The 13,617-nt window shown below is 38.8% G+C and overlaps 1 protein-coding gene across 3 annotated transcripts in view; it reads right to left on the reverse strand.

Moving 5' to 3' along the window:
• The window catches only part of RAB3C (RAB3C, member RAS oncogene family), a 122,073-nt gene that overhangs the window by 57,275 nt on the left and 51,181 nt on the right, over positions 1–13,617 (reverse strand). For all 3 annotated transcript variants that reach the window (XM_065662087.1, XM_065662086.1, XM_065662088.1), the window contains exon 3: positions 12,910–13,028. In XM_065662087.1, coding sequence (XP_065518159.1) covers positions 12,910–13,028 — 119 coding nt within the window. The remainder of the gene's footprint in view (positions 1–12,909; positions 13,029–13,617) is intronic.

Consider the following 13,617-nt stretch of genomic DNA (forward strand, 5'->3'; position numbering starts at 1 on the left):
TAGAGTTACAGCTGACCTGATACATAGCAGCATCTGCTTCTCCACTCAGTGTTTCCAGGAGTTATGGACAGACCCAGTGCCTTATAATTCCCTCTCCCCAATTCCACTACAACCATTGTTCACAATCTCCTTCTGAAGCACTCTTTAGATTAAATACTTGCCACATATGATCACTGAGCTGTTGCTGCCTGACTCTTTTCAATTAACATCCCTAAATCGATAAGGCTAAGTATGCTAGGATTTCTCACAGGGAGAAGTGCAACGACTTTGCAGGAGTAGTTTGTACTTAAAAGTACATACATCATGAACTAAGCACTGGACAGTGATATTCCAGTTTAGGTAGAGCAAATTAGCTTAAGTGTTGGAAACAGTGTTATACCAGAATATCACTGGGGCATCTTGGCTAATTTGTATCTTTCTGTTGCAGTTTCAAAGGAAACAGTAGCATCTTCAGCCACTGAGATGGTCCTCAGTTATATGATAGTCCGCACAAAAGGTAATTAATGAAGAAAGACAATCCCTTCTCCTGTCCCTCTGCAGAGTTTTATAAGCAGCTTGTGACCTGCCAGGCTCCCTGCTTTCACTGTCAGTTCTGCAAGGGTATCACACGATGTTTGGAGAAAATAAGTGCTGTTGAAGCATGCTTTCCACTAAAGCCTATTTAATAAAAACACAAAACCTTGGCCCAAAAAGAAGGCATGCTTTTCTGTCCTACTTATTCTCCAGAGAGATTTCTAAATCATTTAGATTTCTAATCATTTAGACCCTAACTTACGATTTCTAAAAACTTAAACCCTCTGTAGACTGTGTCAGATCTTTATACATGGTTTGCTTTATCAATATAACAATCACAATCTAGACTCGAGAATCATGTGAAACAATACAAGTCATTCAGTCCTCTGAGGACACAGATGATGGTGGAGGTGTTCCTGGCCACTGGAGCATCCTGTCTCACTGTCCAGCAGCGCATCCAGCTCAGGTTCCCCAGTGATGACTTCTTAATTTTATAGGCAGTGCTCTGGGTGCAGTTATGCTTCCCTGTTCCATGATGGGACCACCACATGGCTGTCTGGGTGCCTGTGACTTTCAAGGCTGCTGAAGAAGGGACTAATTGACTTGGCACCCAGGAACCTTGAGGACAGTAGGGAAGGGAAAAAGAAATCTGTTTGGTTCGTTTACTTGGTTCAGAAGACCTTTAGGGCCTGATAATGAGGGAAAAGAGAATGAACCCATGACCAGCTTGGTCACAGAAATGGCCTTATAAAATGGTGTTAATTACGCTAACCATAGGTGTTGGGGAGCAGCGGCTGTGGTCAAACCTGTATAAGAGGAAAAGAGATTTCTTGATGTAAACTCCTTGAGGATGCAATATTGGACTTTTTTTGTAACAATCAGACAGTGCTAGATTGTAATGCTTTTTTACAGGTCTGCTGCTTTTGTACCAGACAGTCTGTTTTGAAAATATCTGTGTTCTGATCTTCCTAAGAAGCTTAAATATGCTGGTCTTCAAGCACCATGCAATCTGCTCTGGCAGCCAGCTGGAATGTACCACTACAATAGTTTTAAGATTCATTCAAGATACTGTTCACAACTTAATAGAAACTGAAATTTCCAAAAGTTGTTAATGCCCTGATGTACGCTGGTGTCCTGATGTGTGTGGATTTGGTATTGGCTCACACAACAATCTGGACTGAAAAATAGAACTTTTTTTTTTTTTTTTTCCCTTGCCAGAAAGCATTCATTATTAAGCATTCAGTATGAATATCTTAGGTTAATGGTAAAGGTCTTACAATATTCTGATGAAAGACATCATAAAGGTTGTTTCATTTGCAGACCATACCTAAATAGCATTAAGTTATGCTTTGAAAATAACCACTACTACTGGTTACATTGCCATGTCACCTTGTAGTTTGGGTTTCAATACAATAACATTGACAGAACTTTCCCTGCTTGATCAGAGGGCTGAATTCCAATAAAACTTCCTTTACTCATCCACACACAGCCTGTATCTCACATAGTTATCATCATTTTAGAGCTGCCAGTGCTTGACACTCTAAACAAACCATGTTGAAATCAGATGCAGGGAAAAGAAGGAATCAAAAGCAGAGGAGCTAATACAAGAAAGGAAGTGGACAGCAGTGAGCAGGCTAATGAGGGAGAGCGAACTCAGTTAAACCTCTTCAGCCTGCCCACAAGGCTGTACACGGCTTTGCTGCTGACTTGCAGCAGTTTTATGGTAGTCTGTTTTGTTTGTTTTTTGAACAAACAACCTCTAGGCTATAGGAATGAAAATGCAGCCTTTAGTGCTACTGATACTATATTCTATTCTGCTATATCCTGCTATATTCTGCTATATCCTATTCCACGGAAGATAACTGCTAATCTGAAATACCAAAAGAACATCTAATTCAGTGAATCTCGGTGTTTGAGTTTGGTGCAAGAGCAACCTTCAACCTTCAACTCCTTTGAAGTTAAGAATGACAGGTTTAGAGTACAGAGAAAAGCAAATCTTCCACAGCTTGAGCTGAGAGTGGGAACTGTTTAGGGACATTACTGAGTCACTGGTAAGACTCACATGTTGGCTGGCAGCAGAGCTTTCATTTAGGAATGCTGAGTGACAGTGTAACTTTGTCAACATGCACAATTACAGGGAGATAAAAAGAGTGTATTAGTTACTGTTCAGACAACAAAAACTATCATTGACACAAGATTTTATGACATTCATTATCAACAAAAATAAATATTGTGAGCTGACGATAACATGCCAGGTTTTGTTTTGTTTGCTGCTGGCTGCGTCTCTCTATAAGATAAAGAGACACCCTAGATTAAATGTTGGAATCAGTCTTTCATGTACCTCCTTTAGCCTAAGATTATATTACCATGGTAAGTTTTTTATCTTTCTAATAAACTCCATCAGCTTACCACTGACCTCTCAGAGGCATTTTCCACTTTAAGTTTTTGAAAAATAAAAGCATTATCATAGGAAAAACAGACAAACCTGAAAATCTCATTAAGAGTATCTTAGTATAATTAATGGACAGCAGTTCAGCACAGCAGTATTTAGATGTTAATCTGATCATCTGGTTTGCTTTCATCTATCCCAGTGTAACTGACTGTGACCACACCTGAAGAGCAGGATCTGGTACAGAATGGAAGACACCTCCTTTATTTAACAACAGTTCTCTGTATGGCTGAATGTGTACATTGCCTCATCAGCTATGCAATTAAACTCTACTATGAAATTTCCAGCCCAACAAAGCAAGTTTATGTTCACAGTGTCACATCTGCACTATTATTATTAATTATTCATGTTCAATTCAGTTACTAGCTGGGAGAGAGCAGCCTACAAAACGGGTTCTTGCTTTGTGATCATAAAGAGCAATGGGCTGAAACTCACTAACCGATAATTCTGCCACATATGCTCCTGAGAATTAAAACTGAAGTACGGAGATAGTTAAGCCAGGCTTCTCGTCTTGCCAGATGTAGATCGTAGGCAGGCACGATTTGCTAGGTTGTAATGTTTCCCAAATAAAAGACTTTTCCCAAATAGGAGACCTATCAGACAGGACTGTCACCTGGAAAAACAGCCTAGGAAAGGAGTGATGCGGGCTTCCTTACTACTGCGTGGCTCTAACATGAAGAGAAGGAACGAATCCCCAGAACTGCAGCCCTTATCTGTAGGGTGGAGGCTGTGGAGGAGGTGCAGTCCTGCTCAGTCTGCAGCCAGTGCTAACAGGGAGGCTGCAATCCATGAAATCCATGTAATGGTGCTGGAGTAAGTCGTGTCTAGCTATGGCCAACAGCAGTTCTAACCAACTACTATGTGAGCTGAAAAGGAAGAATAGGCAGTTATTTAAGCCATTTACTCGGCCAGTTAGGTCCAGTGGAAGTCAAGGGTGACTCAGTGCTGCTGTTGAGTTCATGAAGCATATTACTGCAGTGACTGTGCATGATCTATCTGGGTGAGTGATTGCTGCCAATAACTTTATGACTGTGCTGCCTGATCTCAAATTTGAGGGAAAAGAAAGACATGGAGCACCCTGAGACAATTCTGTCCAGGCAGTATTTATTTGCTTTTCATATTAGACTCCCCACTGGCAGCATTAATATGGTTGGATGCTGCTAAGGACAGTTGAATAAAGACCCTGATACAAGAAAATGGCACATCTATAGTGAAGGAGGTTCAAAGGGGGTGTAGAACTTTCTGCAGAAGTGTTTAGTCCCCATGAAAAAAGCCAAGTGTGAACAAGAGCAAACAGGACCAAACCCCACATACGGATAATTTCTGTTCCACAAGTGTGTTTCTTTCTATGCTTTAAGAACATAGAAATAGGAAAGAATGAAAAATGTCATGAAAACTTAACAGCTGTCTTTCCTGATTAACTGCTACAATGCATGAATAATTTTTTAGCTCTAAACCTATTAAAAACATTTTATGGTGTGGTTTGAAATTTTAAGTCACAGGTTTACAATTTTCAAGACAAAAACTACTTGTATAAGGATTTGCATGCATTTCCATATATACTATGCATACGTAATTCAGGGTTTAGTAGAAAGAAAAAGATTAGAGTAGATCTTCATCAAAGCAATGTTGTCCAGGCTATTGTGCTATTTAAGGCTAACATCAGACATTTTATCAGGAAGGGACTTTAAAAAAAAATAGGTGCATGTTCTCTTTAGTCACTGACAGTTTTCCAGGCAAACCTAAAGCCATGCATTTGGTGCAGTCAGTGATAAGAGGGTGATACATCACTCTCTGGCACATACAAAACTTCAAGCAACAAATAAATAGTTTGGATGACATTGAAAATTTTTTGTGGTCCATCATGAGTGGTCTGCTGAAAATCAAAGAAGCCTGTAATTAAAAACATAAACCACTCTATTTGCAACATTTTCCTATCATCACGGATACCTTTTTTATTTCCCTCATATATCCCTCCAGGGATCTGCCTGACCTTGAGTTTGAAATGCCAGAATACTGGTTTTTTTTGGACATGCTGGAAGACTTTGTAGTGGGTTTGTGAAACTGGAAAGCAAGTAGGTGGCTTGAGCTAGCACCAGTTTAGCATTTGTGAGCCAAAGTTTGATGACAGACTTTTGAGGGTAAAGATAAAATGTCATCTCAGAGAACTATGTTTTCCATATGCCATTTACTGCGTAAGGAATTCCATATCAAACAATGGCTGAAAAATGGCTAAGCAACTTGACCTGTAACACAGTTTTGCTTAAATATTTTAAACCACATTTTAAATGTTTTAATGTTGTACTAAGAATAACTTGATAAATGTCTTGATACTATTTTGAGTGAGAAAGAACATCCAGATTGTTGCTGGCCTTAGTTCTTATAGGAATAAAAAGTTAAAACAAAAAAAAAAAGGAAATAATTTTAGTGTCATTCTGTGCATAACAAAAGTCCATTTCCAATAGTGAACATTAAAAGGGAAAACTGTAAATTTTATGTAATTTCAAATTCTAACAATATTTCATATTGTAAAATGTGTTTTTGCTTCCTATACTTAAGTGAATATAAAATACCAGTCCTCTTTTGTAGAAGACTGACACAAATTAAAAAAAAAAAACACCAAAACTGAACAGTGACAATTTTGAAATATTAATCCTAAAATTTCACCTTTTTATTTTCATAGAATATAATTTGCGCAATATTGGCATTTCATTCTTTTGTTTTAAACTGGAACAATATCATGAAGCTATCCACCAATGTACAACTTCTGACACCTGGTTGGCTGAAAACTATAACTGTGACAAAAAAACAGGGATTTTGCTTAAATCCATCCATATCAAGCAGAATTAACAAATTTAATATCAGCATGCTCCATAAGAATATTTTCTCAGCTGGCTCTAAGCTGCACTGTTGTGTGGAGGTTGCTGTCACCAGTGTGGCAGACTCCCTCAGTTTGTGCAGGGATCACCACTGGACATGATGCACTTTGTGTCCAGACAGAGCCAAAAGGGACAGAACTCTTGAGGACACACACAGTGAATGGCATGCATGATTTGCATCTGCGCTCTGAATGTTAGGTCATACGTTTTGGCAAAGGGCGATGTAGGTTAAATTTGCCTAGAAGCATTTTCCAGATTTGTTCTCTGATATACAGCAAATATGGATTTTTCTTAAATGATAAAATTCAGTTCAGTATTGAGAGGTAAAAGAGAAATAGCCGGTCTGTAGATCAAGCATGTGCTGAGCATGAATATAAGACAGAAATTTTAGAGGTGGAAGCAAAAAGAAGGTATCCTTTAGAACATAAGCCCTTTAGAAGTGCACATTGCAGTGCTGACATTAACTTAATGCACTTAATTTGCCTTCAGGACTTCTTACATTCATTCATTAACATGCTAATGTATTTTCCAATTTTATTCTTTTTCTTAATGACAATTAAAAAAAAAAAAAAAGCCAGTGTCTCTTATTACAACAGAGACATGATCGGAAAAAAAAAATAATTCCAGTGCACTGCAGCCATATCTGCTAACTTATAGTTTACTTAAGGTGCTAAAAGGAAAGAGCAAGCTAATAGTTTGAAGAAATGGAACCATTTTTTCCACAATGTTGGCCAGAATGACAACTAATACTGGCATATCCAGCAAACCAGCTGCCAAATGCTATGCTGCAATGAATGCTTATACTTTGAAAAGCCCTAACGATGAATGTTATTTGAATTGATTGTGACGTAGTCACTCTTTAAGGTTCTGTTTTAAAACAATCTCAAATGATACTTTAAGAAGATTTTAATTCAAGAATTAATTTAAGAATTAATTTCAAGAAGAATTTAATTCAGCCCTATATAAGAAAAAAAGCACCCCACATTTCTGGTAATGGTTGAACTCATAGTGCGCAATTCAGGAGCTACTGTGGTCTTAGATGGCTACTGTTTCATTTCTACATTTTTTTTTACCCAGACCCAATTCCCAATTAACCATATCCCAAGTGTTACGGGTACAGATGAAGGATGCGCTATCAGTATTTTATTCTTTGGACTTTAATTTGAAATGAACATAATTTTCATGTTGCTCCAAGCATATTGGTTAGTATTAAATTCTGCAAATAGTTCCTGTAGAAATACAGACATAAACAGTAAATAGAGTTCTTAAAATCACTAATTACCTGCTCTGTCCTATGTCCCTGTCTCCTTCATAAAACAGACAGTTTATGTACCTTCTGATAGCTGATTCCTTCTCAAAGGTGATGACCTTGCGCAGACTCATGATGGGGAGCTTTTTAAATGACACCAGTGAAAAAAGATGACAGAGAAGTATCTTCCATGGAAGACCCTCTGAATTTCTTAAGAAGATGTGTAACCATAATCCTTTCCAACGAGGACATTTAAAAATATCCATAATATTGTTTTTGATAAATATTTTATTTTTTCAAGAGCAATCAAAGTTTTTCCTAGGATACTCTTGCCCCTCCTCCCATAGGCCTCAGCCAAAAATGCAGGAAGAACTAATTCTGTAGACCTTGACAGGCTTACAAAACACCGATTGTAACAGTAACTCAAAGCCTCTTTGGCTCCTTCAGCCTTTTGTGCTTCCTGAGGAAGCATCTCTGAATCTGCACCTTCAGCAATATGAAACTCTCAAATTATGAATTCCGGCCCAAGGAAGCCCTCCACAGCATTGCCTTCAGCAATCACCAGACAAAGGTAAAGATACTGTCAAACACTTGAAGCTGGAACAATGTTTTCAGGTGCAGAGGAGTAACCTAAAGTAAGTGTAAACATACACAATGTACTCCCTGTTCCTGTCCAGCCTTCAAGCTTTGCAAAGTTTCAAGTCTAGGGTTTCAACTGAAACATAAAACTTCAGGATTTTAGATCATGGTTTACATTCCTGCTGTTTCTGACCTAGTCAGAGACACTGCATTAGAAATGCTCTGCATGTAAATAAATCTTTGCCTCCAGTCATTTAAAGCCTGGAAAGGTTGTACTCATAAAAAAAGGCTGAACTTCAACTCAAGAGGTTTTTATTTCCCTAGCACTCTATAGAACTCACCATACTGAGTTGATAGCATTTGCAAAGATGGTGCAAACCTTTCACGCTCTCCTTTCTACTGTACACTGCCATATAGCTAAAACCTCATGAGGACTGAACTACTAAGAGGAAAGGAAGCATAACAGCTCTTAGTGGAATGTAATGATGGAAAAGGCTAACAAACATAAATGCTACAGGTGGTAGTAGTATAAAAGAGGAATGACTGAAAACACTTTGACATTATAACTAAACTAAACCAAACCAAATACACACTTAAATGACCTGAAGTCACTCTCAACACTACGTATTTCCCCTTCAGATCTAATAAAAATGTTTTTTAAAAGAAAATCAGATTGCACTACACTAATTATTGAAAATTATGGATACTGTCTGAAGAATTCAGCAGAGTGGGCTCTTTTAGTTATTCCCTATTTCTAACTTGAACCTCAGCCAGGCAGAAAACAATGCCCTAGTGGTTCCCATTTATGGGAAATAAATCTGTTCACCAAATCTGCATCTTTTTAGGATGGCATGACAAACATGCACCAAACTACTGCAAGGTATATACCTTGCACTTGCAGAGTATTAGCTGCATTTCTCAGGGAGAAAGACTCCTGGAAAAGGCAGCTTCAAAATCTGGGCAGAGCTCCACGGGAGATCTGCTGTGACAAAGCATGTTTGATTTGCTGTTTCTGCTAGCAGCGAGATTTTCAGCACACATCTGCTCTCCCTGAATAAAAACAGAGATTGTTGGTCCTTGTGAACTTCTGACAATCTGTATCTAGAAAGCAGAATGCTGTTCAGTGCTGTGACTACCACCACTGGCATTTTGCCAGAGGCTGACCTGAAATTGAAGAGAAATACTCTTCAATTATGTTATCAGTTTTTGAACATTTAGATTAACTGCTGATAAAGTCTAAGAATAATACAAAAAATGTCCAAATAGCAGAAAATTATTAAGTACCTGTCAGTTTTGTAGGTCACTCTGAAATGTCTGTCTATGCAGGCTCATCTAAACAGCATCTGTTGTAGTACATGTGAAACCGCAAACGGAACAGAGCTATTCAGAGAGCACAGGTCAATTGATCATACCCTGTAAGGCAGCAGCAGTTCTGAAGTGACTGGACAAGTATAGGACATGAGCATTTGCAGCGTATTCTTAGCATCATCTGTCGAATGAGACTGGAGGTACTGGGTGTACATACAGCAGAACTATCAAAAGTACCAACTCCAGATTTCTCATGCAACGGTTTTTGAATCTCAAAAACCCCTCCTTTTGTTGTTACTGTCATTTGCAATCTTTAAAGTAGTTTTATTTTAATTAGGGAAGGTAAGATGTGAATGTTTTCTGAAATGTCTGCACTACGGTTGAAATTTATCAGACCTTCAAGTCATTTAGCTAAGCTTTTAGATTAAAGCATTTCTCAGCCAAATGCCTGGCTATTACACTGTTGCATATATACTGGTGCTAACAGGCTTAGATAAACCTACAGATACTATTTTTCCTCTTTTTAATATAAAATGTTAATATTAAAATTAGATATAGAATTTCTTACAGCTGAATAGTTTCATGCTGACCTAGGCATGGCATCTAGAAATGCGACTATCCATTTGTTGTTATATAAAGGAAGAATGTCTGCCAGACTTCAGACTGAAAAAAATGCCTTTCAGTATGAGTACAACCACTTTGAACTAACTGCTTTTGAAGAATCATCCCAACATACTTTTTAAACTAAGCTCTTCTATCCAAGTCTAAAAGCTACTTGTGGATTCATCATCCTGACTGCAGCGCAGTTTCTAGATCAAGCCTTGAAGCTGATGTGATTTGAGCATGCATTTGACCCACTGTGCATGTATATGAAATGGCAGCACTGCCATCAGAGGCACATTTATCACAGAGAAAGGAATTTTTTAAGCCCCAGAGAGGTTTAAAGGCTCCCACTTCCTCCCTCCAGATAATTGCACAGATATATGTGCATAGTCATGCTTCCTGTTCTGCAGCATTGGTGATTGTGAGTTTTCTTTAACTTCTCTCACGTTCAGAAGCATGCTGTAGTTTTGTAATTACTATCAAGACTGCTGCATAAGCTAATGTCCTGGGTTTACCAGTAGCCTTTTTGCTCCTTCTTAGTAACTGGTGCAAGCTCTGTGTTTTGACTTCCAGCCTGGGAAGAGAGCTGATAACACCGATTGGTTTTAATTGTTGCTAAGTAATGTTTATTCTGGCCAAGGACTTTGTGAGCCTCATGCTCTGCCGGGGACGAGGGCAGGCCAGAAGGAAGCAGAGACAGGACACCTGACCCAAGCTAGCCAAAGAGGTATTCCACACCACAGCACGTCATGCCCAGGGAGGTAACTGGGAGTTACCCGGAAGGGCTGGGGGACTGCAGGGTTGGACGAGGTATCGGTCTGTGCTCGGCTGTGGGGAGTGGGGTGAGTTATTGGTTGGCTGGTGTTGAGGTGTTGTATTCTTTCCTCTTGTTATTTCCTTTAGCATTATTATTATTGGTGGTAGCAGTAGTGATTTGCGTTATACCTTAGTTACTGAACTGTTCTTATCTCAACCCGTGGGAGTTGTATTCTTTTCGATTCTCCTCTCCATCCCTCCGGGTGTAGGGGGAGGGCAAGAAGGGGGGGAGTGAGTGGACGGGCTGTGTGTTTTATGGCTGACTTTAAACCACGACAGCTAATAAAAATCAATTATCAGCTATGAGATTGGAGGAACAAAACAAAGGAAGAGCAGCAGGGCAGCAACTGGGCTCATGAAATTAAGAATAAAAATTACAGGCAAATGTGTGTCTCATCCTGACAAGTGAGGCACTCTGACTCTCTGTCTTCCCTTTCATCATGCAGATGACTACTCTCAGCACATAATAATGCAATACCTCCTGTCCACTGAGTTTCTATAGTGGCTGCCAACTGTTTGGATAGCTTCTGGATAAAAATTATTAAAAAAAAACACATTTCACAAACCTTTTTAAGAAATCCATAGCTTTTAAATATTTTCTTCTCTCTTTTATTTCTTTTTTTAATTAGTATGAAGCCTAGTTACTCTTTATCAGTAGATAAAGAGTGCCAACCATACCAGATCTAGGGGGCTGGAAAACAAACAAGTGGGAAAATTAATAATAAGTACTCATATTTACACTTGTTATAAAGAAACCTTTGTGTTGGAGGAAGCTAGATAATAAATGGCATGCCATCTGGTTTGCCCAGAGACGGGGCAATGAGATCTGCAGATTACAGCTGCTCCTAGATAGGCATTATTACCCAGTTAACCCAGTGGCTTGAACAGAATTGGCCCATGAAGAAAGAACAGCAGAGGCAAAGCAAGAAAGTGCTTCAGCTGGCAGGCCCAGGAAGCAGTGATGCTGGCAGCTACAATTGCAGCTTCATCTGGGAGGCTGAGTGCACTATTTGATTTCCTTGGCTTTGTTAAACCTTAACGGCAGCATCTTTGAATAATGCTTTCAGCTATCTCCTGTTAGGAAGGAGATTCTGTCTTATTTCTTGAACAGAGCAGTACTCACAAATGTGTAACAGTGAGCACTCAGCATAATGCCTTCAGCATGCACAAAATGGGTAGAACATCCCTTTGGCATAACAAGTCACAGTGAGAAAACATGTCTTCCTCATTGAGTATCAAGCAGAGACTCCTCTCAAGTATGTTCAATTGTCCAAAAGCTAGCTGTTTAGTCTGTACTAGTCATGCAAGCTTATTGGTTCTCTAGTAAATGGAAAGAGATGTTCACAAGAGCAGTTTGGTATAGCCATACAGCCAAAGATCCCATTTCTTGTAGAGCAGAATTAAGCTAAGGTTCTCAGTTCTTATTTTCAGAGTGTTGAATGTCCGGGCTCACCAAAAAACCCTCTGTGTGTAGAGAGAGAAGATGCTCCACAGATTCAGTAATGCTTTCTACCTTAACAATAAGTAGGAGAGCATGAAAGAGAGAAAGTTTTTTCTTAGAGAGTATGAGGTTGGGCAACAGTTCCTATTGGAAACCAGCATCGCAGCATCAATGATTTTTACTTTAAGTGTGAAACACGTTTCTGCCCTTGCTGTCCCAAGAGAAGTACACAGTAGTGCATATCTTAAAATAAATAAATAAATAAAAGCCAAAGAAGCATACTGAACAAATCACACAAACTCTGAACCAAATCCTCTGTCAAACACAGCTCTCCCACGGGAACAGTATGCACGACAGCGTGTGGAACACACATGAAAAATGCTATTCATATCACTCAGAGCACTGCTAGGAGGCTCTTAGATATTAAAATAACTTGTAAAGGAAGAGATGAAGCTGAAATTAACTCTAGCTTTGCTTTTGGGTTAGCTTTTACTTAAAAAAGCCTTAGATTGTTTCGATCCTGATGACCCACATCTGATTGAAAAGACACACTTTTATGGAGACATCTTGAAACCCACATAACACAAGGTAATAGAAGTACCATCCATTTTAGATTCTGTTATTCTAAGGACGCTTGCTCATCATTTTTACACTTGAGGCACAAGACTGGCAACATAATGTATAAGAAGCTACAGTTAAAAACTACATGAGGAAAAATTAAATTAAAAGACAACCCCCACAAATGGTTTCTCATTTTTTCCCATGAAATATGGAAACACTTTCTGGTGTCTTTGCAGTTATTCTCCACACGAGCATGTTGCTGGTTTTAGAAGTATGAATAACTTTCATTAGCCGGCCTCACAGAAAACACAATGGTTACAATGAATTATATGCAAGACATTTTAGAGTATTCATTGTCTTTCCATAAAAAATCCCACTGTATAATTGAGTATAAGAATACCTGGGCACTGCATTTGGAGTAAGTTTTCCAAAACAACTTGCACTGTCACAGCAGGTGAGTGATATCAAATATGCTCTGTGCTACTTACTATGGATTCCAAAGTTTACTTACCAATCCTGAACAGCGTTGAAAGATTCTTCATTCGTGATGTCATACATTAAAATGAAGCCCATTGCACCCCGGTAGTAAGCTGTGGTAATTGTTCTGTACCTCTCTTGACCAGCCGTGTCCTGAAATAATAACAAACAGAATTTTTACGTGTTGCAAATAATTGACAAATTCTTATTTATTCTTTTTAACAGAAAGAACACTCTGACAACAATTACTGTACAACTCTGCAATTCTACTCATAAAACTAACCAAGGGGAAGAAAACTGGGAATAACAGGAAAAAGGAGAATTCTTCACTGGATCATGATAGGAGGGACACATCCATTCTGTCATGAGGTGACAGTGGAGAGAAACTGAAAGGCATGATCCTTCTTGTCAGCCAGCATCCCCAAGTTCGTCCTTCTAAGGGCTGCTCTCAATCCAGTCTTGAAAAATGTATTCTTGATTACAGCTGCTACTACTTAAACTTACTGTAGTTTCAGTAATCCAAGATGTAAAACTAACAGAAGCTAGACAACATGTCTCACAGAAGGTTAGGTTATGTCTCTGTGGGATAGGCCAGACTACCCTTAAATTTAAATTTTATACTCTGAGCTGGCTATGCCTATATGAACTATGGTCTGGAGGTCAGATGGCTGCTCCCAAGTTTTCTGGTGGTATTACTGAATATTAAGGTATTAAAACTCTTTTGCTAAGACTGTGCATATTC

Source organism: Lathamus discolor, chromosome Z, assembly GCF_037157495.1.
Source record: "Lathamus discolor isolate bLatDis1 chromosome Z, bLatDis1.hap1, whole genome shotgun sequence".
Taxonomy (NCBI): Eukaryota; Metazoa; Chordata; class Aves; order Psittaciformes; family Psittacidae; genus Lathamus; species Lathamus discolor.